Below are 25,982 nucleotides of genomic sequence, written 5' to 3'. Positions count from 1 at the left end.
GGCAAGGTAGGGGAGGGGATGATGTTTGAAGGGATGATAATGTCGGCAGCGATCGCGTATTACTGATCGATCAAGCCGTCGAAATATCGACAAAGCTTGATCGGTGACAGTGAATGTTTTCGTGCGGCCTGATGTTTTGTGGTTTGGTGTTGAGATGGAAAGGAAGAGAGCAGGAAGCGGGAGGTGAAGTCGAGGTTTGGCCTTTGGCCTCGACGTGGACTGCGTTTGTTATTGACAAACGGGGACAATGAGAACAATCAACAGAACAATAGCAAGCGAACGGGGTAGATAACCCTGAATAGAATGCTGGGGCGCTGCAGAATTGCCCCGTCAACAGAAAACTTCGTGCATGACTTGCCAGCTGCCTGACAGTGCCTCGCCAGTCCTCACATTTCCTCGCACTTGCGAAGGAATAACACGTATTACGCATCCAAGATTGCACAGGCTGAGCACAATTTACATAAACTTGATTGACCATTACTGTAGATAGTCTCTGGGACACAAACCCTTCCAAGCGCTTCCGCATCTCATTCTAGGATATTTCACGCTTCAGCGTCGATGGCAAATCAGACCTCTGTTGCCATCGCTCCCAGAGCTGCTGCGTCTCCTCATCCTATGAAGACCGGAACTTCTCCACGAACCTCCACCTCACCTATCGGTCGAGCTCATCGACAGGCAGGTCGCCGTCGTCCTTACCAACAATCGACTCGGCAACCTTCCAAATCTGCAGCAGATTGTCCTCCGCGGCGCTTGCTACGAGCCACGGCTCGTTAGGGTTCCAGCTAAAGTCGGCAAGATGGTTCGTGTGGCCGCCGTGCATGAAAAGCCTGTAGACTCTGTTAGACGTAGTACAGCAATCGCTGTTCAGGGGTCAAGCTTACAATTCAGGGGGGCCATCGTCTTGGTCGTCGGGAAGCTGCTCTTCGCCCACTTGAGAGAGATCCCAGAAAATGATTCTCCGGTCGTAGCTGGCACTTCCCAAGATACCAGCCTCAGTAGGATGCCAGGCCAGAGATGTGACAGCGTCGTTGTGGCCCTCCAGAGTGTGAACCTTCTCCTTGACATTTCGGAGATCCCAGATACCGATCGTCTTGTCTGCCGACGCGGTAGCGACAAGAACCTCCGAGTTAGGATTGAATGCCAGCGCGTTGACTGCATCCAGATGGCCGTTGCGAGCCACCACAGCGGCCTTGGCGGTCTCACTGTGTCGGACATCGACGATCTGGAGCGTTTGATCATCCGAAACTGAACCGATAAAGTTCTTGGAGATGGGGTGGTACTGAACGTCATTGACAATCTGGCTGTGATGAGTGTACTTGCGGGCGGGGTTCAGAATTCTGGAGTCGGCCTTGAGGGTGTTGAGGTCCCTTCTCATGTTAGCTAATAGCATAGGCATGAATGGCAGATAGAACTAACCAGAGGCACATGGTAGTATCCTCGCTACCTGAGGCGAGGCGGCCCGCCTCATGGGGGTTCCAGTTGAGACCGAAACCCTCGGCCTTGTGGCCAACAAGCTCAATTTGAGCGTTGATCTTGCCAAGAGAGGTAGGCTGGAGAGGGTGTTTCGTTCGGTCAAAGATCAGAATCTTGCCATCAACGCAGAGAGTAGCAATGATGTCGGGGTTCTGAGGTTGGAAGCGAGCCTTGTTCACTTCTCCGGGATGCTCGATCTTCTGGACAATGTCACACTTGATGGCGGCGACATTGCCCGACTTTCCGTAGCCACCAATCTCGCCACGGTCCTCGTCGTAGTCGCTGGGGTTAGGTGTCACAGCCTTGGGGATCTGGACATCAGCAATCTGGACGAAGTTGGGGCTCTCATCCGATGTGTGAGTGCCGAGCAGAAGGCGGTGCATTCGGTAGTTCTTGCCCTCAGGCTCCTTGACATCAGGGAACCACTGAACTGTCAGGGTTGGCCAGGTGAGGGCAGTTCTATTGCGATGGTCATATTAGATGGTGGTTAAATGATGAATAGGATGAGGCGACTTGCCCAAGAATCATGTCATAGAGAAAAGGGCTGTTCTTCTTCCATGTCTTGTACTCTGCGACCTGTGTCAGTACCTGGTCAATGTGGCTGGATGTTCACTAGCATGCATACCTTCGTTAATCAGGCGCTCTCCCTGATCATCTTCCTCCTCGTGTGTCATCTCGACTATTGTTTTGTGAGCGCGCCATCCTTTTGCGATTGAGATCCATCCAAGGTGGACATGGTGGATGCAAGGCTGTCCGCAACTTACTGTCCACATCGCGCTCCGTCGATTGAGCGGGCGCCATGACGGGCTTTCTTTTCTCGAAGTGATAAAAGAAATGCTCGTAGACGAGATGGATGGAAATAATAAGGTTCTTGCTTCACGGTCTACTAGAAAGTGACGAAAACAAGCGTTGGCGCAAAGATGCAAGTAGTTGAAGATGAAGAGTGAGGCCGTCGCACAAAGAAGGCTGAAAAGTACGGAGCGGTCGTGGTTAAACGCGTATGTAGTCGCGTAAAGTGACAGCGGAAGGCGGCCAGTGAAAGCGAGCACTAGCCACATTCACTGGAATGGAATGTGGCTCAGTTTTTTTGCGACTTTAGCGCGTGTTCCAGGTGCTGATCCCAGTTATAGGCGGGCATTGGGGCAGTGTACTTGTGCGCTACCAATGAGTAGGCTCCTTATTGCCTAGCTGGCATGTACCTCTGAGGTGCATCATAGCTTGTCGGCCTCCGGATTGACTCACGCCGGCAAGAGCCCCTCCATCAGCGACGAGGCAATCCGCCGCCTTGTGTGGGATGGATGAAAGCCCCACCTTTGCTACGGTAGCAAAGCCCCAGCCCGATTCCATGACTGCTGGACTACATCGTCACGACAACACGCATCGTCGCGACCTTAACCTTTCTCCCTTTAAACCTCACCTCCCGACTCGCCGCAATCACCGACCCTCTTGGTTCCGTCATATCTTTCATTTCCCTTCGGGCGTTGTAGAGGAAGTCTTCTTCGGTTCTCTCTCTCTGCGCTTGATTCTGGATCTCTTGGTTCTTTCTTGTTCCATCTTGTCAGGCGTCGTGTCGGATCACCATATTTGTCTTCCATCTTCGCTTGCGACAGGATTTTCACCGTTTTGCGCTCAACTTGTACGAGCGACTTGGAGCCCGACTCCAATTTCATATCACTTTTTCGCCTTGCTGAACTTTGTCGTGGGCTGAGAATCGCCTACTAACCCGTCGCAATGGGGTATGTCCCTCTTCTGGCTTTGCCATTTCTCCATAGCTTCAATGGCTAACTCGAATTCTTCCTGGTCGCAGTGTCCCCAAGTTCTTCAGATGGCTCTCTGAGCGCTATCCCGCAATCTCTCAACTCATCGCAGAGAACCGAATACCCGAGTTCGACTGCCTCTACGTTCGAGATCCTGATACACCCTCGTCGCGCTATATGCTAACCGCGGTTTAGCTGGATATGAATGGTATCATTCATAACTGTACCCACAAGGATGCAGGTGAAGACGTATCCTTTCGCCTCAGCGAGGAGGAAATGTTCATCCGCATATTCAACTACATTGAACATCTGTTTGGCAAGATCAAGCCCAAGCAACTCTTCTTCATGGCTATCGACGGTGTCGCCCCGCGAGCCAAGATGAACCAGCAGCGTGCTCGACGTTTCCGAACGGCTCTCGATGCCGAAAAGGCCCGTGACAAGGCCATTCGCGAAGGCATCGAGTTGCCCAAGGAGGAACCCTTTGACAGCAACTGCATCACCCCTGGTATGGCAACTCTTGTAGTAATAATTCCACGTTCTAACAGACTATAGGCACTGAATTCATGGCCAAGCTATCACAGCAGCTGCGATACTTTGTCAACAAGAAGGTATCTGAGGATACTGATTGGCAGGGTTGCGAGATTGTGCTTTCCGGCCACGAGGTCCCTGGTGAAGGAGAACACAAGATCATGGAGTACATCCGAAATGCCAAGGCCCAGCCCAACTACAACCCCAATGTGCGACATTGTCTTTACGGCCTCGATGCCGATCTGATCATGCTGGGTCTTCTCAGCCATGATCCCCATTTCTGCCTTCTTCGAGAGGAGGTGACATTTGGACGTGATTCAAAGAACAAGTCCAAAGAACTTGAGCATCAGAACTTTTATTTGCTCCATCTTTGCATTGTTCGAGAGTATCTGGAGATGGAGTTCCAGGAACTTCAAGAAGAAGGCACTCTCAGTTTCCCATTCGACCTCGAAAGAGTCATTGACGACTTCATTCTCATGGCCTTTTTTGTCGGCAACGATTTCTTGCCTAACCTGCCCGGGCTACACATCAACGAGGGAGCATTGGCAAACATGTTCAGGATCTACAAGACCATCCTACCCAAGGGTGATGGATACATCAACGAGAATGGAGTCATCAACTTGGAGCGTCTACAGCTCCTGCTTGGCGAGCTGTCGAAAACCGAGATCGATAACTTCGAGAACGATGTTTCGGATGAAAAGTGGTTTGCTGCGAAACAGATAGAAAAGGACGCTGGAAACAAGGGTGCTTCTGGGCGCAAACCTCCCAAGGGAGGGCAGATTGTCATCACCTCTGCGCAACGGGATCTTTGGAAGCAACAGATCCGGCCCTACATCTCTAAGCGCTCCGATGAGCCTCTGGATCTTGGCACCAGCCTTAAGGCTGCTGACCGTAAGTTCGTCCAGGATTTGGCAGACTCTATGCACCTCCAATGGTCTACCAAGGAGGATGACGAGGGCCATCGTCATCTCATCGTGTCCTTCCCTCCTAAGATTGACGATGACGACGAAGAGGAGGAGGAAGAAGGCAATTTGGCAGCCTACCGAGTCATGAAGACGTACGACAAGGCCCTGGTGGTTGACATGACCCCTGAGGATGCTGAAAAGCAGTACGAGAAACTCTACCAAGACAAGTACCAAGGCTGGAAGACCAAGTATTACCTTCAGAAGTTTGAAGAGTGGGCTCCTGAAAAGTACGACAAGGAGCTTATCGCCCTGTGCGAGAACTACGTGCAAGGTCTGCAATGGGTCTTGTACTACTACTACCGCGGAATTGCCTCGTGGCCCTGGTTCTACGGATACCACTATGCGCCTCTCATCTCAGGTAAGCATAGAGGATGAGCTGCCTCTTTTGGTGCTCGACTAACACGATATAGATGTTGCTAAGGGTGTTGGCGCGGACTTCAATTTCCAGAAGGGTCAGCCGTTTAAGCCGTACGAACAGCTCATGGGTGTCTTGCCAGACCGAAGCAAGAAGATTGTGCCCAAGGTCTACCATGACCTCATGACTAACCCCGACTCTCCCATCATCGACTTTTATCCTCGCGACTTTGAGCTGGACATGAACGGCAAGAGAATGGACTGGGAAGCTGTCGTCAAGATCCCCTTCATTGATGAGAAGCGCCTGTTGGGGGCTATGGCAACAAAGAATGACAACCTGGAGCCGGATGAGAAGGCCCGAAACGGTTTTGGTGTCCCCCTCAAGTTCACTTACTCACCTGACGTGGACTTTGTCTACCCGTCGCCTCTGCCTGGCGTCTTCCCTGAGGTTCAAAACTGCCGGTGTATCGAAAACATCTTCGATCTTCCCGACATGGAGGGCCTCGATTACCTTGCCGGACTGACAACCGGCGCCTTGCTGAACGTTGATGCTCTTGCTGGCTTCCCCTCGCTGCATACTCTTCCCTACACTGCCCAACTTCTCGGAGGATTTGGTGTCAACGTTTTCCAACAGGACAGCAAGAACCCAAGTGTTATTGTTACCTTGACTGATACGGAGAACCGCACCAAGACAGAAACCTGGAAGGCAAAGCTGGGCCAGCGCTGTTTCGTGGGCTATCCATTCCTTCAAGAAGCCAAGGTCATGAAGGTTCAAGACGAGCTCTTCAGCTACGAATTGGCCGAGAATGGCAAAGACATTGTGACTAAGGATCACAACAACAGAGAGGCCGCCGACTGGGCCAGGGAGTCTGATTTTCTTGAGAACATGCACTCAAAGCGGTTCGGTATCATTATTGGACAAGTCGAATGCCTCATCTATGTCCACATGCTGAAGGGCCTCATCAGAACCGAGGAGGGTGCATTGATCAAGGAGTATGCCGAGAACCCAAGCCTCAGGAGCACCTACGCTGCACAGACCATCGTTGACGAGGTTGTCAATGAAGACGAGCGCTTCCTTGAGAAGGCAGCATTGCCTATCGAGGAAGAGTTCCCACAGGGCACACGGGCGTTCTTCCTCGGCGAATATGCCTACGGCCGCCCTCTTGAGGTCACTGCTCACACCAACAACAAGGCAGAGATTGTAGTTTCGATGCTCAAGAATAAGGAGCCCGAGTTCGCAAAGCAGATCATCCACCAGGCTGAGCGCAACAACTCTTACACTCCTTCGTTCGCCGTCGCAAAGCAGCTGGGCGTTCATCCTCTTGTGCTGAGCAAGATCACTTCGTCCTACCAGGTCATCAACTCTGGTGGGTTCAAGTTGAACCTTGGTCTGAACTTGAAGTTCGAAGGCCGAAAGCAAAAGGTGCTCGGTTACTCGAGAAAGTCCCATACCGGTTGGGAATTCAGCGGTCTGGCGATCCAGCTTATTGCCAACTACATGGTTACCTTCCCTGAATTCTTTGCGGCCATCCAGAGGGAGCCTCAAAAGAGCGACGTTTACGAGACAGACTTGTGGCAGGACCCCGCCGTTGCGTCCCAGAAGGTCAAGGAAATCGCTGCTTGGCTGAAGTCGCAAAAGACGAACCAGTTTGAGCGTGTTCCCCTGGAAGCCGAACAGCTTGACTCGGCCGTCGTCCAGGCTCTGGCTACCGTTGGAGAGCAGATTCATGTCGCTTCTCAGGAGATTGACATCAAGAAGCTGCGTGGCGTTCCTCGCTCGGCCCTCCTTAAGCCGTCCGACGCCGAGATGGTGCTTGGCAACCAGAACTTTGGCCTGGGAGACCGAGTCACGTATGTTTCTGCTGCTGGAAAGGTGCCTATTGCCACCCGTGGAACGGTTGTCGGCATCAGCAGGACGGCCACAGCTCTTTTATTGGATGTCGTCTGGGACACAGCTTTCATGAGCGGAACTACGCTCAACGAGAGAGCTCCCATGTTCCGTGGCCAGACTGTTGCGGCCTCTGCTGTGCTGAACACGACGGACAAGCAGGTCGTCTCAACCACCAGCAGAGCGCAACAGCGACGGCCCGTTGCGACGGCCCCGGCGGGCGGGTACCAGAATGTTGGCCACCCTCAGTATAGAGACGCGCCTGCTCCGGCGCCCCTGCGCGGTGGATGGCGAGGAGCCTTGAACGGTACACCCTCGCGTGGCCGAGGCAACGGGGCTCGTGGAGGTGGCCCTAACCTCGTCCACAGCACCCTGGTTTACCGCAACGGTCCCGATGGCGCACACCAGGGCCAGGACGGCTATCGAGTTCGGGGCGGTGCCCCTTCAAACGGGCGAGGTCGTGGACGCGGCAACCTGCATGGCTCACCCGCTCCCGATGCAGGAGAGCAAAAGTACGGCAACGTGCCGCCGCCTGCCAGCCTCGACCAACCACGAGGAAGGGGACGCGGTCGTGGACGCGGCGGAAGAGGACGTGGAGGACGTGGAAGAGGCAACGGAGGGGCTGCTAGTAACGCAACCCAGGGCTAGATGCCTGGTCTTTGGGTTTATCAGCCTTGACGGACCGTGTACTTTGTTTACGTGTTACGATATATGTTGACAGGTCTGGGTTTCTAAGCATGGTGTCATGAGAGATGGTGGATGTGAACAAAGTCGTATAGACAAAATGTAGATATCTGCATGTATCATGAAATCACGAAGATAATTGTCTGGGCCAAACAGTACCCATAAACATGAAATTCAACGATGATTACCCACTCCATTAAACGCCATAGCATGCTATAGTATAGATCTGGATTTAAGGACTAGCATGGGAGCTGGCCTCCTCTAGGCGCTCTTCTTGGCGTCCTTCTTCTTGGTCTTGAGGGCGGGGAGCTGGAACTTCTCACTAACACCGCCAGCCAACTTCTTCCAGAGGCCGATATCCTGGCCTTGGTCCCAAGTCAGGAGGCCGACCCAGGGCTGAACATTGTAGTGCACCTTGAGCTCCACGTTGTCCTTCTCAGCGACCTTGCCGCTAGGGTGGGTGATCTGGTACTTGGGCTTCTGGTTCCTCAGCTTAAGGATGCCACTATAGATTCCTGTCAGGCCATACCACTCGCGAGTTGTGCAATTGGTTCAAGACTTACCGGCTGGGGTCAATGGACTTGCCCTCGGCGCTGCGCTTAAGCTTCTTCATGGCAACAGGGCCAATGTTCTTCAGATGGTCGGCGCTCGGGTTGGTGATGATGGAGTCCCAGATGACAGCCTCGTTGGTGGCATTGCCGGGGCCTGGCCACTCGGCGGTGACATAGACGAAGAGCTGCTTAGTGTTCCATGTGAAGAGGGACGAGAAGTCGGCTTCGAGGGAGAACTTGATGATGGCGTACTCCTCCTTCTTGGAGCTATAGTAATGCGGGCGACCCTTGACACTGCACAAGATAAAAGTTGTCAGCGATTGCTAGCAAACGGGAATGAGGCAAACGTACACCTGGACGTTTGTGGGGGCGATGAGGCCTGTGGAAGGGATGCGCGGCGCAAGGAGATCGGAGGCGGCGATGAAGGCTGCGACGACGAATGAGACGGTGGTGAAGAAGCCAAACGAGTTTTGGACGCGAGTGAGGGAGTTGTACATGGCGGGCGAATTATCGAATGCTATCGAAGCATTCCCCTCGTACTATAAGAAGAGAAAGGAAAAGGGAGAATGATGTTTAAAGACGGACGGTGCGTTGTCGCGTCTTTGGTGTTGTAGGTCTAAGTAAGTACATTTACTGGCCACGTTTTTGGAGCCAGTCCCTGAGGCGCTGGAGGTGTGGCGTCTCAGCCTTGTGGTTGATTGGGTCATTGTGGGGTTGTGACGACAGACACAAGCTTCAGATGAGAGAGTGTGGATAATAGAGGGTGGAAATAGATAAAATTGAAAGTGAAAGCCAAGTTTTATAGGATGTAGAATCCCTTTATAGTCAGTAGAAAGCATTTCATCTCATAAATATGTGCTATTTAGCTCACTCCATCGTCTGGTCCCTGGATTCCAACAGCTCGGTCCCTGCGAGGCTGACAGTTGGCTCAGTCTCCACTGCCGAAGGTTGCGATGCCCCGAAGAAGCACTAAAATTTAGAGGACGGACCCCACTAGCACCCGGTGCTTGATTTCCAGCCTCTACCTTACCTGAAAGTTCACTCCATCCATCCATCCATCTCTTCTTAGATCTCCTCCCACGTCACCTCACCTGCGTCCTGCACGCCATTCTCTTCCCCTCGATCCCAGCGCTCGACTCTGCATGCGTCCCTAAGCATTTCGTCCTCTTCAGGCACTCGGCTTCTCTGCCTGCTCCCGAGTACTGCTAAAGTCTTCAACGCCGAGCGGCCCAGACCGCCGACCCCGACGATCGCCTCCACACCCAAAACCTGCCCCAGTCGTCAACTTTTTTTTCTACAGGGTGGAAAGCTGGAGGGCCACGCTCCGTCTTCGCCTTTGAGGGACCAGAGGAGGAAAAAGGCTCAATGGGAGTGCGCACTGCTCTTGTCTCCTTTCTGCTTGCGACCCCGTCTCGTCCTTCGCTTCGCGCCGAGCAGAGCTCTAACACGCAGCCTGCAGTCCCTTAGCTCGCTATCACTCCGACGCCAACAACTCTTTCCCGGACTATGGGTAGGCCCTTGGACCGCTCCTGAAATACGACCCTCGCGCTGACACTCTTCGGAGCGCTCCGGGTGATCGCGCAAACATGAGTTCACGATTGGTCGGTCCGCCTTGCTGTCTGTGCAGCTTGATACATGACGATGCTGATACAGAGAGCAGAGGGCGCTCAATGGCCAGCAGGGGCCGGTGAGCACCATGAGCTGTAATGGCCCGATGACCAGAAAGAATTCACGAATAGCACCGCCACCGGACGATCGATCTTCGAAGCGCCAGAAACGTACGGACGACCGGTCCTCAACCGGCCTCACATCAAACTACTTTGCGACACAAAAACGACCGATTGAAGACGTCGAAGACGACTCGCCCGGCACCTCAACACCTCAGATTCACGACTTGACGAGAGATGGTTCTCAACCAGACACAATAGACGTCTTGAGCGTCGCCAGCACCAGCAAAAACACATCCACTGCGGTCGATATCTCAGAGTACCGCCATGTGCAGTCACGAAACTCTATGAAGAAGCCCCGGCAAAGACGGTCACGAGCAGGCAGAAGGCTGACCCCCAGCCCTACGGAGGTCGATGATGCCCACGCCGTCCAGCACCGCAACCTTCCACCTCAACATCGACATTCTAGCGCGAACATCGACGAGTTGGATGGTTGGTCAGAGGACAATCCACCTCCTTCTAATACCGTGTCCGATCTTGTTGCTCAGCCGAAAAGACGAGCAGTAGCCTATGCGCCGCCAGTTTCCAAGCGCTTCAAGTCAAACGACGACTTTGCGGATGAGCTTTCAGAGCCAAACAGACGCAACAACCTACCCACTGGAAAGAAACCGACCAACTTTTCGTCATTGGTGTCCCAATCTCCAAATCGATCCAGGCAGCGAGGAGATATCCATCGCACAGCTTTCCAGACAGTACGGCCTGTGTCACGGGGACGAGAGGCAGTGAACAAGCCGGAGTACCCTGACCTGGGCGTAGTTGGAGCTGCTAGTGGACGATACCGTTTCTATGCAGAGAAGCCTGACCAACAAGTGAAGCTTCGCCTTGGAGAGTACCTCGCTAAGGTCGTTGACGAAGGGAAGGGAACGGCAGAACATGCTCCCTGGCTTGAAATCAAGAGAAAATCGGTCAAATCTATCCAACACGCCGCCACAAACAGTTGCTTTATCCACATCAACCGTCCGATGACAGCAGAAAGCCCGGGCACACTGGTATTGCAGCTTGCAAGCAAGAACGATGCTCTTTGCCTCCATAACTGGCTATACGGGTGTAAACAAGAAGAGAGTGACGAGTAAGTGTTGTGTGTCAGGTCGATCTCAGAGAACAACGACTAATAATATTCAGCGTGTCACTCGGGCTCAAGTTCAAAACCGTTTTCACAAAGGCCAAGGAGTTTGAGGCACAGCACAAACAGTCAAAGATTCGTAGTCCTGCTGCAGCTCGGCTTGCGGCTGTTATGGAACAGACCTCAGGCGAGTACTCAGAGAGGAAAGATCCCTTCAAGGGTGAGCCCATCACTCCAAGGCCCATTAAACTCAAGGATCAGATGAAGGGCGTCCCCGAGCCAGCAAAGGACGCAAAGACGGAACCAAAAGAGTTGAAAGAGGCCCCTGTGGTCACTCGGAGCCAACGACCCGAGACCCGACGGACCCGAAGATCGTCTCCAGTTCCGTTGATCCGTGACAAAACCCCGGATCGTTGGAGTATGCAGAACCCAGATTGGGACAAGGACTGGCACAGGTCCTTGGTATACCCCCCAACTGGCAAGAACCGGGCTACTGTCGACAGAGATGATATCCCGAGACTCGATGAAGGCGAGTTTCTCAACGACAACCTCATCAGCTTCTACCTTCGCTACCTCCAGATTCAGCTGGAAAAGGAGCGCCCCGAGGTGTTGGACAAGGTCTACATCTTCAACACATTCTTCTTCGAGAAGCTGAGGTCGAATCGTGCCAAGATCAACTATGACGGCGTCAAGGCTTGGACTGCGAGAATCGATCTCCTCTCCTACGACTACATTGTCGTTCCTGTCAACGAGAACGCTCACTGGTATCTTGCCATCATTTACAACGCTCCCCGACTGCTACCTCAACCGGAAAAGAAAACCCCATCAAGTGAGCGCGAGGCGATTGTCGTTGAGGATAATGATGCAACGAGATCCCCGAAGCTCTCGCCTGTCGAGCGTACCCTTGCCACAATCTCTCTCGATGAGGAGGTTTCCAAGCCAAACGGCGACCAGGTGACCAACGGCGTCAGCGATACTGCCTCGGACGCCGTGCCTGTTAAGAACGCCGAGGCTCCCAGCAAGACAAGCAAGCGGAAGTCGAGCGGTGGAACCCAAAAGTTTAGCATCGATGAACCCAGGATTATCACCCTTGACTCTCTCGGTTCCGCACATTCGCCAACTTGCAAGTGCCTCCGGGATTACCTCGTTGAGGAGGCCAAGCACAAGAAGGGTGTCGAGATCACAACCCCCCCAGGTGGCATGACGGCTCGAAATATCCCTGAGCAGGACAACTACTGTGACTGTGGAGTCTTTGTCTTGGGATATATGGAACATTTCCTCCAAGACCCGGATGAAGCTGTCCGGAAATTGCTCCAGAAGGAACAGACGAATTGGAATATCCGACCTTCACAAATTCGAAAAAAGGTCCGAAACATCCTCTTCGCACTGCAACAGGAGCAGCATGAACGTTTAGAGAAGGAGAAGCAGCAGAAGAAGCAGCTCAAGGCCGCAAAGCTAGGCCTTTCGTCTTCCCAGGTAGTGCCATCTTCCCCCCAGGTGCCGCCGAAAAGCCCCGGGACACCAAGAGTCAACCATGAGGTGAAAAGCCCGATGCCGAATGGTGTCAAGACCCCGGTGGCCAACGAGCCCAAGAAGACGAACGAGATCTCGGCATACTTTCAGGTGATGCCCTCTGAGCAGCCGATACAGCCTCAGACACCAAGCAGAGGCAAGCCACAGGTCATGCAGCCTCTGGAAGATGACGGCGTTACCGAAGTTAAGACCTCGAGTTCCAACGAAGTCTTTCATTCGGCACCTTGTTCACCGATCAACAGTGCATCCAAGATGCCTGTTAAGTCTGCCGATGGAGTAAAGTCCCCTCCTGAGCAGAAATCGCCGCCAAAGTCAACGCCGCCCCAGTTTGTACAGAGACTAGCTCATTCGGCTTCTCAGCCTCCTGGCACTTCATCGACAGTGAGGAGAAACAGTTCACCTGTGGTTGTCACCGTCTCGAGCGACGTTCCTTCAGCAAAGTCAACCAGCAGGGTTCATGTCATTGACCTAGAACCAACTATCATGGCCAGTATTGAAGTCGATAAGCCTTCTGAAGGGGGACCACAGTATGATGGAGTTGATCGATCCATTGATCTCACTAGTTAAAGGGGAGCTATGGGATGGGAATAGCAACGAGACGACGACCAAAACGGGTAGAGTCGAGCATAGCATTTTTTTTTAGGTTCTGAGCATTGGCCGAGACAGGTACGGAGAAGTGATTCTTGTCATGGAAAGCTAGGGTTTGCATTGTGTGGCATCTCGGGGCGTTTGGAGGCCTTGCATCAGAGCAATAAAGCAGAGGAGCGTTGTTGTTGTTTTTTTTACAATCATGAGAGTGACGAAGGCTTTTTTTACGGTAGAGAGGATATCGAGATACAACCAATACCCAGCCAACAAGTTAAAGACAAGACCCAGACTCCATAATGACGGGCAATATCATGACAAGTACAATAGAAATAAAAGGGGGATATGTAGGTAGGTTGGGTATGCTTTTGTGACATTTGGTGTGGGTTCAGTCTCCGCCACGTCTATTCAAATAAAGGTGCTTTCATATGACATCTATTACGCTTCTCATTCATCTTCCTCCTCGTCCTCGTCTGAGCTTCCGCTTGCCCCGTTGACGGCCTGCCGCTGTATCCTCGGGATCTCGAACACGACACCTCCGTTCCGTCCGACCTTGACGGGCGGATTCCATCTTCCTAACCGGTGCTCACGGCCTACGGCCACCACGACGCACAAGCCGTCCTTGCCTCGGTCGCCGCGCTCAAACAAGGAGATGTCATTGACGACGCCCGTGATGGGACCCGGCGCTCCGTCCTCCTCTTCCTCCCCGGGCGCCGAGAGGACACCGCGGAACTCGATCTTGCGCTTGTCCGAGCTTAGCTGCCAGACGCGGATGTGGCCGTCCCAGCTGCCAGTAAGGATAACGTCGGAGTAGGGGATAGTCTTTATGGCGGTGATCCAGCGGGGTGTTGGGGGCGGGACGACTTGAGGGTCTGGATCCTGCTCGGCTGACGCCTCCTTAGGATCCAGGGGCTTTTCGATGCCATGCGCGATGGGCTCGATGTACACGGGCTTCTTCTTCTGAACACTCCACAAGGCGAGGGAGCCGTTGTCGCTTCCGGTGACAAAGAGGTCGTCGTCGATCATGGCGACACGGTCCATGCTACCCTCATGGAGGAGTGATCGCGGGTTGACGGCCGGCCGAGACTTCTTGTCTACAGCGCCACCACGGAAGACGAGTTGAGTCTCTTCAGCTACCTTCCACAGACGAGCCGTTCGGTCGCGCGCGCCTACGCTGACGCAGCGCTCCTGCGCAAGAGCATCAATGTCGAGAACCTCGTCTTGGTGGCCGAACAGCGTCTCGACATAGGCAAGCTCGTCCAAACTCCAGACCTTTACCGTGCGATCCTTGGAGCAAGAGTACAGCTGGTTGGTCCCCCTGCGGAACGCCAGCCCAGTGACGGCGTCGCGGTGGTGGGTAAAGACCTTCAGGGGCTTGAGGGTAGGGGCGTCGTAGATGATGAGCTTGTGGTCCGCGCCGCCGGTGGCCACAAACTTGCCGTCGGACGAGGCGGCAATGGCGAGGATGCGGTCCGTGTGGCGCTGGTAGTTCTTGTCCTTGGACTTTGCCGTGGTGCCCTTGAGCCACGTCTCGAGCTTGGGCTGCTTCCTCGGGGGCGCTGGGGGCTTCTTTGGTTTCCGCCTCGTCGTCTGAGGGTACTGGTTCTGCGGAAGGTCCTGGGTCTTCCACTTTTGTACGTATAGGTCCTTGGTGGTGGTGTAGATGTAGGGGGCGCAGGCGGCGATCGAGGTGACGGCGTTGGTGTTGCTTCGGAAAAAGGTGCGCGTGGCCTTGTCAATGGCCAGCTCAGAGGCCAATTGACGATACACTCGTCCCTTTGTCTCGGCAACGTCTTCTTGTAGTCGCTCGGCGATCAGGTCCCGGTCAATGTCTGCCGCATCGAATCCGGCCTCGTCCACGTGCTCCTTGACGTTCTCAAGGTATCGCTCTGCGAGCCGCAACCTCCGCTCGGCGGCAGTCTCTCCCTCGTCGTCCGACTCATCCTGCTCCTCGGCGTCTCTGTCTTTCGAAACGCTGTCGTAGCTCTCGTCATCCTCGTCTGAATCGCTCCCAGAGATGGACTCGTCGTCGTCTCGCTCGACTCGATTCTTGGTGGGGCCGGGAACCTTTGAAGGTGCCTTTCCAGAGGATTTTGAGGCAGCGAGCCTCTTCTTTGGTGGCCCGGGGGCTTCTGTGCGCTTGCGCTTCTTCTGGGAGCCTGGAACCGTAAAGAATGAAGACATGGTGGCGACGCCGTGAGTTTGGCAGCCTGCTCACGACTTCAAACTGACCCTCTGCGAATAAATTTCTGGGCTGTCTGAAAAAAAAAGTTGAGCGACAGTGGAACTCGGAAAAACCACATGCAGCACCCGGCGAATCACAGACCAACGACTGGGGCCAGTTTTTCCGGCTCGAGCGGTCAAGAGGGGCACAAAGCAGCAGTGGGCAGCTCACGGATACTGACGCGCAGCGCTACAGCCTAACGGGGGAGCTTGCTTGGTTGCTGCTGTTGCTGGACCTCCAAGAAAGGCTGACAACTACAACTCGTCTACCACTCAACCTCGACAACTCTCTCCCACCAAATCATAAAATCGCCAACATGTGAGCTTCGTCCGAGCTTCAGCTACAGCTGTAACATCCGCTAATGCTCTGTTCCTAGGGAGGTACTGTTGGGAATCACTGGCAAGGACTTCACCATCATCGCAGCATCCAAGGCTGCGATGCGAGGCGCCACCATCCTCAAGGCATCCGACGACAAGACCAGAGCCCTCAACAAGCATACCCTCCTGGCATTCTCTGGAGAGGCCGGTGACACAGGTACTGGGAGCATCTGAGCAGCCGTGAGCTGAAACCACTGCCCATGACGACAGCTAACGCCTCCTCGCAGTCCAATTCGCCGAATACATCCAACGAAATGCCCAGCTCTACTCTATGCGCAACGAGTCCGACCTATCCCCCTCCGGCCTGGCGCACTTTGTTCGTGGAGAGCTCGCCACGAGTCTGCGATCCCGCAAGCCCTACAACGTCAACCTCCTCATGGGAGGTGTCGATCCCATCACCGGCAAGCCGTCGCTGTACTGGCTCGACTACCTAGCGTCGCTGGCCGATGTTCCCTATGCGGCGCACGGATACGCACAGTACGTTGGTCCTTGGTGTTGAAGCCGAGACACAGTCCAGACTGACATGATCCCACAGATACTACTGCCTTTCCATCCTGGACAAGCACCACCACCCCGATATCACGCTCGGCCAGGGAATCAAGATCCTGACCATGTGCACCGACGAGCTCAAGCGCCGATTACCGATTGACTTCAAGGGCATGGTGGTCAAGGCGGTCAAGGCGGACGGGATTGTTGACATAGAGTTTGACGACGACAAGGTGGTGAAGAGCGCCTAAGCGGGGTCCAGCGACGGATAGAAGGGGAAACATGAATCTGTACTTTTAGATGGGTCATGGGGGCTAATGCTTGCAATAAAGATGGTTTCCTCCAAGGCTGGTACAGCATGTTTTAATGGATATGAGAGCTCGACTGAGTGTTTCAGAGTTCATCCCGTTACATTAGCCCTCTACTGATTCACAGAAGAATCCAGTAGATGGGGAGGGGGACTGCTGTATCTGATATTGGCAACCCATCCATTATCAGCAAGACATTTGTGCAAGTCTAGCACCCGGGATTTCAGCACCAATAACATTGAACCCTCAAAACTCGCGACTACGAATGCGAAGTTCCCTCCTCGCTCAGTGAGTTATTGGTCGTCGGTCATCGCCAGCCGATGTATCCATAATTGTACGAAGGCGTTTTCCTAGTGTAACCCGAACAAAGAAATCAACAGTCATTCGGAGTAGGCGATAGGAAACAAAGACTAGGGAATCATATCTAGCGCAGATTAACCCAACTTGACATCATTGTCCTCCAAGCAACTAGATAGTTCTTACTACATAGTATATGTTCCTCATCCCCTTGTCCCCCAAGGCATGCCGTCAGATTAAGATGAACGTACTACCAGACAATGGTTCGGTACTAAAAGATCTCGATCCTGGTACATAGCCAGGCAGCCCTACGGCCAAGCACGGGTCGATGGGGTGACAGTGCCGTGACCCCAGAAATGTGTGCCCACTTGCTTTTGAGCCCCTCCAGGTGTCAAGCAAGTCAAACCCGAGAACCTTTACTGGGGCTTGTTCGGAGATGGTGAGGAAGAGTTCGGAGATGGAAGGGAAGGGGAAGGGATGTGTGTGTCACGTTTTGAGTTTTTCATGTTTGATTTGCCATTGGATGACGTCCGGCGATCAGCAGGTTCTAGATTTTCTGGGAGAAGCCTCCGTGTCTGAATCATGGTGCCCTTCTGGGGTTCCGTGTGGGTGGTCTCATGCCTGAGTTGCAGGTTGCCTAGGGGTCATGGGATATCGACTGATACTGTGCAATCAAGGCCGAACTGTGCATGGCATCCATGGCAAGGATCGGATGTTGCAGCATGTCGATTGCTTGCAGGAATCATGGCCCCCCAGGAGACGATGACGATATTATGTATTGCTGGTGGCATTGTCGATGACCGGTCAAGAGTACGAGTCACGAGAATTCACTGCTGGTTGATATCAAAGCCTGGGATTCCTCGTCGTTTGATAGCAGGCGTGTTGCGCCAGTTCACCCGCTTATCGGAGATTTCGTCATCAACCTACGATGCCACGCACCTAATCTGGCCTCTGCTGGCCCTTGAATCCCTGCGCTGTAGGAGCCGAGCAAGGCAAGAAGAGCAAAAACTTGAGGCTTGTTGCTCTACGCAGTTGATACCTGTACAGGTGAAGCATCCAGGATTGTTGGACTTGATGTCCGGTGCAAGCAGCAATAAAAAATGATGTGAAACACTGTTTGCAACCGGCTTCCCGTCTTTTGGTTACCACGACGATTTTTTTCTTACCCCCTTCCCTGAGTTCCGGCTCTCAAACCCCCCAAACCCGGTCCGGTACTTGAACAGGTCCTTGACACTCGCAAGCCGGCAACGCGAGCACATCCGATACAACGTATACTCCCTTGTAACTCTACCAAATCCCTTGATTCTCGGATTCTTCAAATCCGGTGATAATTGCCATCGAAATACCCCCTTGTAGAGACCCCGAAAAAATCCCCCGTCGTCATATCTCAACCCGCGGGCGGCCAGTGCAAGTCTAGCGATTACGATTACTGTACCCAGTCCAGCCGGGAGCCTCTATCCACCCCCGGCCAGCCGCTAGGTAGGTACTGATCCCAGCCTTCCAGGGCTCTCTCTGCGACAGGTACCGACCAAGTACCTCGAGTCCCCTAGGTCCCGTCCCGTCTTCTCCAGAGGGAAAAAAAACAACAAGCCCAACCTCGCCCACTCGCTCGCCTACATTCTTCCACTTTGCCCCCCCTTGCAAGGTAAACCCCCATCCTGAGCTTGTCTCTTCCATTTGGATTCTCCGCCCTTCTTCTGCCAGTCTGCCAGTGTCTCCCTTCTGTCCGGCCCACGGGTGATTAGGCGGCTTAGTAACTTGACTCTCCTGTCACAAGCTTCCCCGGGGATCATCTCTTAGTGCCCTCCCAACTGGAACCCCAAAACTCAACTCAACCGTGGGCGAAGCAACACAACACACCTCTCAAACTCGTCCCAAACCTGCGCCGGTTCAGCAACGACTCAGCGCACACCTCTTCCATCCAGTCAACGATCCCCCGTCGTCTCCCTAGTGCCCTCCCTCGTCATAAGTACCAGGTCAGTTCTTTTTCCGTTTTTCTGCCCAGCCACGTCAAGCCTCTTGCAGGCATTCTCCGCTGTCGTCCCAACGTCACTGGCTCCCTCTGATTCGGGCGGTGGCCAAAAGGTACTTGGAGGGTACCTCGAGCCCTGCATCGCCCACTCACGGCCTTCCCTCGCCCTCTCTCCCTCCCGATTCCCTCCCCCCTCGCCCTCACCGCAGAAGGCGCACAATCCCCCCCCAAAAATCGTGACCCAGCCGAATGCCCGCGCTAAACCGCTTTTGGCCCCAACTCGAACCAATTTTTTTTCTTCCCACTCTTCTTTTGCCTCTCGACCTGGTTCCTTTTCTTCTCTTCTCTTCCTCTCCTCCAACAACAACCCCTTCTTCACCTCTCTCTCAATCCTCCTCCCATCTCCCCTCCATCCTCGTCTTTCCCCAAGACATTTCGTCTTTCCTTGGTCTTTCCTTTGAAGATTCTGCGTGTTCTTCGAGGGATCTGTGCAAACACTGACGCTTGTTTGTGCCCAAAGTAATTCATTCGGGAAATCATTGGAAGCATCGGCCTTCCGTTTCTTTCTCTTTCGTCTTTTTCCTGTCCTTTTCGCACGACGGGAATCCCATCACTGCTCACTCTCGTTCACATTTGAGAGTCTTCTTCGCCTTCATCGAGTTCATCGTTTTTCGTGTCTATACGACCCGACATTCTTTCCATCACCGACTCGACCCGAAACGCGATTATTTCCAACATGGCTGATCAACTCAACATGGGCGGTCTCAACCTGGGCGAGGGCGGCCAGCAGCCTACCCAGAACCGATCCTACATTCCTCCTCATATGCGCCGCCAGGGCGGTCCTCCTGCCGCTGCCCCCGCTATGAACGGTGCTCCTGCTCCTGCTCCTGCTCCTGGCCCTGCTCCTGGCCCTGCCCCCGGTCCCGGTGCCGCTGCTGGTCCCGGTCCCAACGGTCTCGGCAACAGCGCCTGGGCTAAGTAAGTGTTTCGCGATAGCTTCACTTGGTAACAATTACTAACCTTCTCTGCAGCCAGAACTACGGCGCCCGCCAGTCCAACTGGGGCAACGACGTTCCCACCTACCAGAACAACAACACCCGCCGCGGCGGCTGGGGTGGTCGAGGCGGTGGTTATGGCGGTGGCGGCAACTTCGACGGCCACTCTGGTGGCGGCGGTGGTGGCAACTACAGTGCTCGTGGCTCTGGCGATGGCCAGTGGCGCGACGGAAAGCACATCCCCGGTCCGGCTAACCCCCGTGTCGAGCGTGAACTTTTCGGTACCCCCGACGACCCTTCCAAGCAGCACACCGGTATCAACTTCGAGAAGTACGACGACATCCCTGTCGAGGCTTCTGGCCACGATGTTCCCGAGCCTGTCCACCAGTTCACCACCCCTCCTCTGGATGAGCACCTCTGCCGCAACATCGAGCTCGCCCACTACAAGGTCCCCACCCCCGTCCAGAAGTACTCCATCCCTATTGTCATGGGCGGCCGCGATCTCATGGCTTGTGCTCAGACTGGTTCCGGAAAGACTGGTGGTTTCCTCTTCCCCATCCTCTCTCAGGCCTTTATCAACGGTCCTTCTCCTGTCCCCGCCAATGCCGCGGGACAGTTTGGTCGTCAGCGCAAGGCCTACCCTACCTCTCTGATCCTCGCCCCCACCCGTGAGCTTGTCTCTCAGATCTACGAGGAGTCCCGAAAGTTCGCCTACCGATCCTGGGTCCGACCTTGCGTCGTCTACGGTGGTGCCGATATTGGCTCCCAGCTCCGACAGATCGAGCGCGGCTGCGATCTGCTTGTTGCTACTCCCGGTCGATTGGTCGATCTCATAGAGCGAGGTCGCATCTCCCTCTGCAACATCAAGTACCTGGTTCTCGATGAGGCTGATCGCATGCTTGACATGGGTTTCGAGCCCCAGATCCGCCGCATCGTCGAGGGAGAAGATATGCCATCCACTCAAGATCGTCAGACCCTGATGTTCTCGGCCACCTTCCCCCGCGACATCCAGATGCTCGCCCGCGACTTCCTCAAGGACTACGTCTTCCTCTCGGTCGGTCGTGTCGGTTCCACCTCTGAGAACATCACCCAGAAGGTTGAGTATGTCGAGGACGTTGACAAGCGCTCCGTTCTTCTTGACATCCTTCACACCCACGCCGGTGGTCTCACCCTGATCTTCGTCGAGACCAAGCGCATGGCCGACTCGCTCTCCGACTTCCTCATCAACCAGAACTTCCCCGCCACTTCGATTCACGGTGACCGAACTCAGCGTGAGCGTGAGCGTGCCCTCGAGTTCTTCCGCAACGGCCGATGCCCCATTCTTGTTGCTACCGCCGTTGCCGCGCGAGGCTTGGACATTCCGAATGTCACTCATGTGATCAACTACGATCTTCCCACCGACATTGACGACTACGTCCACCGCATTGGTCGTACCGGTCGCGCCGGCAACACTGGTATCGCCACTGCCTTCTTCAACCGCGGCAACCGTGGTGTCGTCCGTGAGCTCATGGAGCTTCTCAAGGAGGCCAACCAGGAGATTCCTGCCTTCCTTGAGACTATTGCCCGCGAATCATCCTACGGTGGTGGTGGTCGTGGCGGTCGCTCTCGTGGTGGAGGCCGTGGTGGTGCTGCCAACCGTGACTACCGCAAGTTCGGCGGTGGTGGTGGTGGCGGCGGCGGCTTCGGAGGCAGCGGCGGTGGTTTCAACGGCCCCCCTCAGGGAGGTGCTGGAGGCTACGGCGGCGGTGCCGGAGGCTACGGAGGTGGTGGCTACAGCGGCGGCGGCGGCGGTGGCTACAGTGGTGGTGGCGGCAGCTATGGCAACCCCGGCGGCCCTGGTGCTCAGTCCTCTTGGTGGTAAACAACACAACCCACCCAGGACACTCGCACCTCACAAGGTGCATCCCAGTGCTAGCAGACAGGCATTTCTGCAGCACTCGATGTTTTTGATTTCCGGTTTTCTTTTTTTCCTTTACGTTACTCTGGTCGCACGACTTTGCATTTGGACGACACGGCGGCACCATGACCTGCGAAGACAGATGACTGCCCCTTCCCAACTGGCGAAGGCAGTATTCGGTCCCAGGGCTTTCACGAAGCATGTGATAGATTGCGTTTCTTTTGATTTCGGCACACTCCTCGCTTGATACCCTTAGACCGAGATGTGGGGAGCTGGAAGACGTTGACAGCAAGCAGTGATGCGGACACGGATCTAGGTTCTTACACAGAACACTGGATCTGGACACAGCATCACAACGATTATGTTTTCGCCGTCTACCTGGGTTTTCCTTTCCCCCTTTACCCCGAGGGCATTTTAAGCGCTTTCACGATAGAGGGTCATGTTATCGCCGTGCAGACACATAGACAAAAGTGGATTTCTCGGTTCTCTGGTGACAAATCGCTCGCTGGTCCTCATGGGGATGGGGACCAGAGGGAGAACGATGAGCGCATGGCAGGGAACGAAGGACGGTTATCTCTGTTTTTTTCAACACGTCGGAGAGCACGAGCGTTGCCGCGCGACGCCCACAGGTTATGGATTTTGGTTTGGGCGACACGGCATGGAACGGAAAACAAAAGCTCTTGCTCTTTGCAAGTCAGGGACATGGACACGATGAAGGCTTTGACCTGGCCGGGATGGAATGGCCGGGCCATGAGGCTTCTGAAGACGGGACCACGAATGCTACGAAAGGGAGTAGCCGTGCGTGGACTCAGTTCCCGTGGTAGAACAGACAACCAGACTGGACTGAGGAGTCCAAGTAAAAAAACGCATTGCATTTACTCCTGTGTCTTTTGATTTGATGTGACGTGATGTGCGAGTTGAATGTCTCGGATGATCCAATCGGAACAGACGTGTTAGCCAAGGCTGTTGAAGACTCGGAAAGAAGGGCGGCAGGCGGGTCAAGACTTGCACAAATCAGCTTATCCTCCCATGGATAGCTATAAAGACCATAATAAGAATTGTAAAATATGAATCTAGATCATGGTCTTTTCTTGAAAAGTCCCGTCTATTATTCTAGTATTCTTCGATTATTTTATGATGATACAATTAAGAGGGCCTTCTTTGACGGGCGTGGTGGAACTGGAACGGAGCTGGAGTTGGAGGCGTGCCGGACCGTCCCAAGACCTGATCAGCTGGTGGCAGCAGCTGGCCCCTCCATTCCGGGGCTTACACGTCAAGGAGTGAGGCTGGCTGAAGGCTGACAGGCATGAGATGTAGAGATTTCACGGCCAAGGTTTTTGAAAGGAGAGCAATTATGATACGAGTATTACTGAGAGTTGCGATAGATATGATAGATACCTATTTACTTTGACTTCAGCCTGTTAAAATACATGTGATGACGTTGAGCCAAGTTCAAGAGGCAGCCAGCCAAGAACGTGGAAGAAGCCCGCAGCTCAGCCCCCGTTGGAGCTTCCCCACTGCCACTGCCGCTGCCGTCCTCCTACAGATGCCGCCTCGGTGATTTCCCCGCCCAAAACTTGAGACTTGCCAACTCCAACATTTCATGAGACCTTGGTCAAGTTCTTCCTTGCGCATGTTCGCCTGTCTCCAGAGTAGAGCGCGCGTACTATATCCAACGCCGTTGTAGGCTTTTACTCTACTTCCATCTCTTTACCCCAAGCGCCAAAGCGCACGACAGTCTCGGACCCGACTAGGCCGAGCAACTAGCCGACGATGGGCGTCTTTGACAGCCTCGACTCGGGCCTTACCGAGCTGCTCGGGCAGTGGAACATCTACTCGACCGGCCTGGTGACTCTCCTTCTCGCTCTTGTCTCTTACCGCGTCATCGCGACCCGCGAACCCGATGTTCATCCCATGCTCCTGGCCCGCCAGGCGGTCCCGTCTTCCGTCCGAAATGAGGGAGAGAGTCCCGTATACCGATCGCAGGCTGCCCCCCACGGCATGCCCCTCAACGCTGGCCTGAATGTCAAGGATGCCGGAGCTTCCAAGTGGTCCCGCGGCCGCAATGGCGACCTGAGGGATGTCTGGAGAAAGGCGGCCACAGGTGGTGAAGAGGGTGCTACTGGACGTCTGTTGACAGTTTTGGGATCCCAGAATGTTGTTGACCATAAGCTTGGTACGAGATCAGCTTCTTTCGTGGGTAGGCTTAGTATCGCTAACTTGACCAAGAGGACATCACCCGACAGATCAACCTCATCGGACAGCACATTGCGGAAGCAGGCGGCATTAGAGTTGCCGTTTACTTGCCAAACTCGATTGAGCTCCTGGTGACGCTCTTCGCCTGCAGCTTCTACCCGAACTTGACCACCGTCTTGATCCCATTCGATGTCTCCAACGACGAACTTGTTTCCATGCTCCGCCGTTCTGCCGTCGATACCTTGGTTACCGCTCCTGGCTCGTTCCCCTTCGATGCTGTTATCCAGGCCTATCCTTCCCTGCGACAGCTCATCTGGGTCACTGACGAGGGAAGCAACCACATGGACTGGAATGAGGTACCTGAGGGCACCGGCAGCAAGATCAATGTTGCTACCTGGCAGGATATCATCCGTGATGCTCCCGCGCATGCTGGTAGCGAGCTGCCGGAAACTGATCCCGAGAAGACTCCCATGGATGTTGTCACCTTTTGGCAGACTGAGCCTGGTCAGGTTGAAGAGATGGTGCGCTTCACTCAGGCAAACCTGATTTCTGCCATTGCTGCTCAGCTCGCGGCCATTCCCACCAAGGAGCGCATCAACCCTTCTGACCTGTTCCTTCCTGCCGACTCTCTCGCCAATGTGCACACTCTGGTCCTCACTTTGACGGCACTGTACTCGAACGCGTCGGTTGCCCTGAACTCGGTCGCTGGCAGGTCGCCTGATCTGGTGCTTGCAACTCAGGGGGTTGCTCCCACGATTATTGTGGCAAGCCCCGATGCGCTGCTTGCAACTCATGAGGAGTCGACGTCCAAGCTGTCTTCACCTATGGCCAAGGCCTCGCACATCCTCGCCACACGATCTTTGGTTCTGGAGGGAATCCACTCTTCATCAAACTTGCTGTCCGGCTTCTCCTCTGGCGTATCTCCGGCTCTTGGAACGACTCCTGGCAAGCTTCGTCTGGTGTACACTGCTGAGCGTGCGGGATCTGATACCCCCCTCTTGTCGGCCACCGTTCTGTCGGATCTGCGAGTCTTTACAGGGGCCAGGGTTGTGTACGCTTTGACGGCTGCCAAGGTGGCTGGTGCCATCAGCCAGACGGCATTCTTCGACTATCGACTCTGCAATGACGTCAAGAGCCACTTCGGATCGCCGCTCACCAGTGTGGAGGTGTTTTTGAAGGATACTGGGGCTCACAAGACGACCGACGAGAAGATTGAAGGCGACGTAAGTTTCTACCCATTATCATTTGTAACTTGAGACATGTCACTAACTTGATGCAGATTGTGGTGAGGGGACCTTGCGTCGCTGGAGGAGAGGTCAATATTGGAATTCCTGGAAAGATCCGAGACGACAACACGCTTGCTTATGCTTGATGGTCATATAAGTGTCCAGAAAGCAATGATGATTATGATGAATACCGGTTGATACATGGGGTGAATGCTTAGGTATACTGGTTATTTCGGCAGATAGTCTTGAAAGTGAATATTTCTTGGTGGGGTTTCATATGAGTTCCTTAGCTACTAGGTGGGGATGGTGTCAAGCCTCTGCTTGGCAAACACTGGTCTCGGCGATGTTGGGGGTTCCAGCCCTACAGCCAGAGAGCGTAGATGGGTATTTCTATAAATACAGATCTTTTTATTAACATATTTGCATCTTGATGCTGTGTCACGCGACCACTGTTGTTGGGTTGAATGTGAGAGGATGGATACCTACCCTAAATATGTCATTTTACGAAATTGCGCTGGCCCGTTCACGAGAAATGGAAAGTGTGTTTGAATGATGACGTCGAAATAATGGAGTGGGCTCGAAATGACGGTTAACTGTTGTAGATCATAATGTGATGGGCGATCACGAGATGGCAGGATCAGCAACTATCATTGACGGTGTTTTTGGTCTACGAATATCGTTGTCGATACCATCACTTTTCCTTGGGGATTTCAAGCCCAAGGAACAAAGGGGAAAAAGGGACGTAATGAGAGGGTGGGCAAGCAAGCGAGTGAGTGGATGTCTCGGCTGCACAGTCCACGTGGAATCGGCCGAGATGGTTGCACCGAATCCAGATGGAAATTAGCGCTAAGCCCCGGGGCCATGGGATGGACCTGGGCCAGCCAAGGGCCAAAGGG

At 54.1% G+C, this 25,982-nt stretch overlaps 7 protein-coding genes across 7 annotated transcripts; 4 read left to right on the top strand and 3 right to left on the bottom strand.

The window, feature by feature from the left end:
• Nucleotides 1-652: 652 nt before the first annotated feature.
• On the bottom strand, nt 653-2,274 carry NFC2101 (nucleosome remodeling factor CAF-I subunit; the record flags this gene model as incomplete). The annotated part of the gene is made up of 5 exons (XM_003050020.1): nt 2,208-2,274; nt 2,099-2,152; nt 1,417-1,933; nt 882-1,367; nt 653-827 (listed from the first exon to the last, which is right to left on the bottom strand). Exons 2-5 carry the CDS (start codon nt 2,145-2,147, stop codon nt 653-655), a joined length of 1,227 nt encoding a protein of 408 aa, XP_003050066.1. The 5' UTR covers nt 2,148-2,152; nt 2,208-2,274.
• A 4,980-nt stretch (nt 2,275-7,254) lies between these two features.
• Nucleotides 7,255-8,797, bottom strand: NECHADRAFT_71880 (uncharacterized protein). Its single transcript, XM_003050019.1, has 3 exons — nt 8,552-8,797; nt 8,213-8,494; nt 7,255-8,154 (listed from the first exon to the last, which is right to left on the bottom strand). The coding sequence occupies exons 1-3, from the start codon at nt 8,695-8,697 to the stop codon at nt 7,911-7,913; spliced, it is 672 nt and encodes a 223-aa protein (XP_003050065.1). The 5' UTR covers nt 8,698-8,797; the 3' UTR covers nt 7,255-7,910.
• Nucleotides 8,798-9,896: 1,099 nt separating this feature from the next.
• On the top strand, nt 9,897-13,090 carry NECHADRAFT_84803 (uncharacterized protein; the record flags this gene model as incomplete). The annotated part of the gene is made up of 2 exons (XM_003050408.1): nt 9,897-10,996; nt 11,050-13,090. The coding sequence occupies 2 exons, from the start codon at nt 9,897-9,899 to the stop codon at nt 13,088-13,090; spliced, it is 3,141 nt and encodes a 1,046-aa protein (XP_003050454.1).
• Nucleotides 13,091-13,555: 465 nt separating this feature from the next.
• On the bottom strand, nt 13,556-15,292 carry NECHADRAFT_96228 (rRNA processing protein RRP9; the record flags this gene model as incomplete). Its single annotated transcript, XM_003050018.1, has 2 exons — nt 13,556-13,576; nt 13,607-15,292. The coding sequence occupies 2 exons, from the start codon at nt 15,290-15,292 to the stop codon at nt 13,556-13,558; spliced, it is 1,707 nt and encodes a 568-aa protein (XP_003050064.1).
• A 319-nt stretch (nt 15,293-15,611) lies between these two features.
• NECHADRAFT_71878 (uncharacterized protein) lies at nt 15,612-16,541 on the top strand. Its single transcript, XM_003050407.1, has 4 exons — nt 15,612-15,650; nt 15,709-15,866; nt 15,937-16,186; nt 16,245-16,541. Coding segments are annotated over exons 1-4 (612 nt in total). The 5' UTR covers nt 15,612-15,648; the 3' UTR covers nt 16,447-16,541.
• A 2,967-nt stretch (nt 16,542-19,508) lies between these two features.
• On the top strand, nt 19,509-21,628 carry NECHADRAFT_71876 (uncharacterized protein; the record flags this gene model as incomplete). Its single annotated transcript, XM_003050406.1, has 2 exons — nt 19,509-19,750; nt 19,804-21,628. The coding sequence occupies 2 exons, from the start codon at nt 19,509-19,511 to the stop codon at nt 21,626-21,628; spliced, it is 2,067 nt and encodes a 688-aa protein (XP_003050452.1).
• Nucleotides 21,629-23,437: 1,809 nt separating this feature from the next.
• NECHADRAFT_63603 (uncharacterized protein) lies at nt 23,438-25,504 on the top strand (the record flags this gene model as incomplete). The annotated part of the gene is made up of 3 exons (XM_003050405.1): nt 23,438-23,840; nt 23,894-25,083; nt 25,140-25,504. The coding sequence occupies 3 exons, from the start codon at nt 23,438-23,440 to the stop codon at nt 25,230-25,232; spliced, it is 1,686 nt and encodes a 561-aa protein (XP_003050451.1). The 3' UTR covers nt 25,233-25,504.
• Nucleotides 25,505-25,982: the final 478 nt, after the last annotated feature.

This window comes from Fusarium vanettenii, assembly GCF_000151355.1.
Source record: "Fusarium vanettenii 77-13-4 chromosome 9 genomic scaffold NECHAsca_6_chr9_2_0, whole genome shotgun sequence".
Taxonomy (NCBI): domain Eukaryota; kingdom Fungi; phylum Ascomycota; class Sordariomycetes; order Hypocreales; family Nectriaceae; genus Fusarium; species Fusarium vanettenii.
This window is presented reverse-complemented; position numbering and strand designations above follow the sequence as displayed.

Excerpts from the sequence above, each read along its gene's own strand:
- NECHADRAFT_71878 (XM_003050407.1), top strand. Across the intron at positions 15,867-15,936 it reads TGGAGAGGCCGGTGACACAG|TCCAATTCGCCGAATACATC; the intron begins GTACTGGGAGCA and ends GCCTCCTCGCAG. Across the intron at positions 16,187-16,244 it reads GCGGCGCACGGATACGCACA|ATACTACTGCCTTTCCATCC; the intron begins GTACGTTGGTCC and ends ATGATCCCACAG.
- NECHADRAFT_71880 (XM_003050019.1), bottom strand. The coding sequence starts at position 8,697 with ATGTACAACTCCCTCACTCGCGTCCAAAACTCGTTTGGCTTCTTCACC. Across the intron at positions 8,495-8,551 it reads GCCCCCACAAACGTCCAGGT|TGTCAAGGGTCGCCCGCATT; the intron begins GTACGTTTGCCT and ends TATCTTGTGCAG. Across the intron at positions 8,155-8,212 it reads AAGTCCATTGACCCCAGCCG|TGGCATCCTTAAGCTGAGGA; the intron begins GTAAGTCTTGAA and ends AGGAATCTATAG.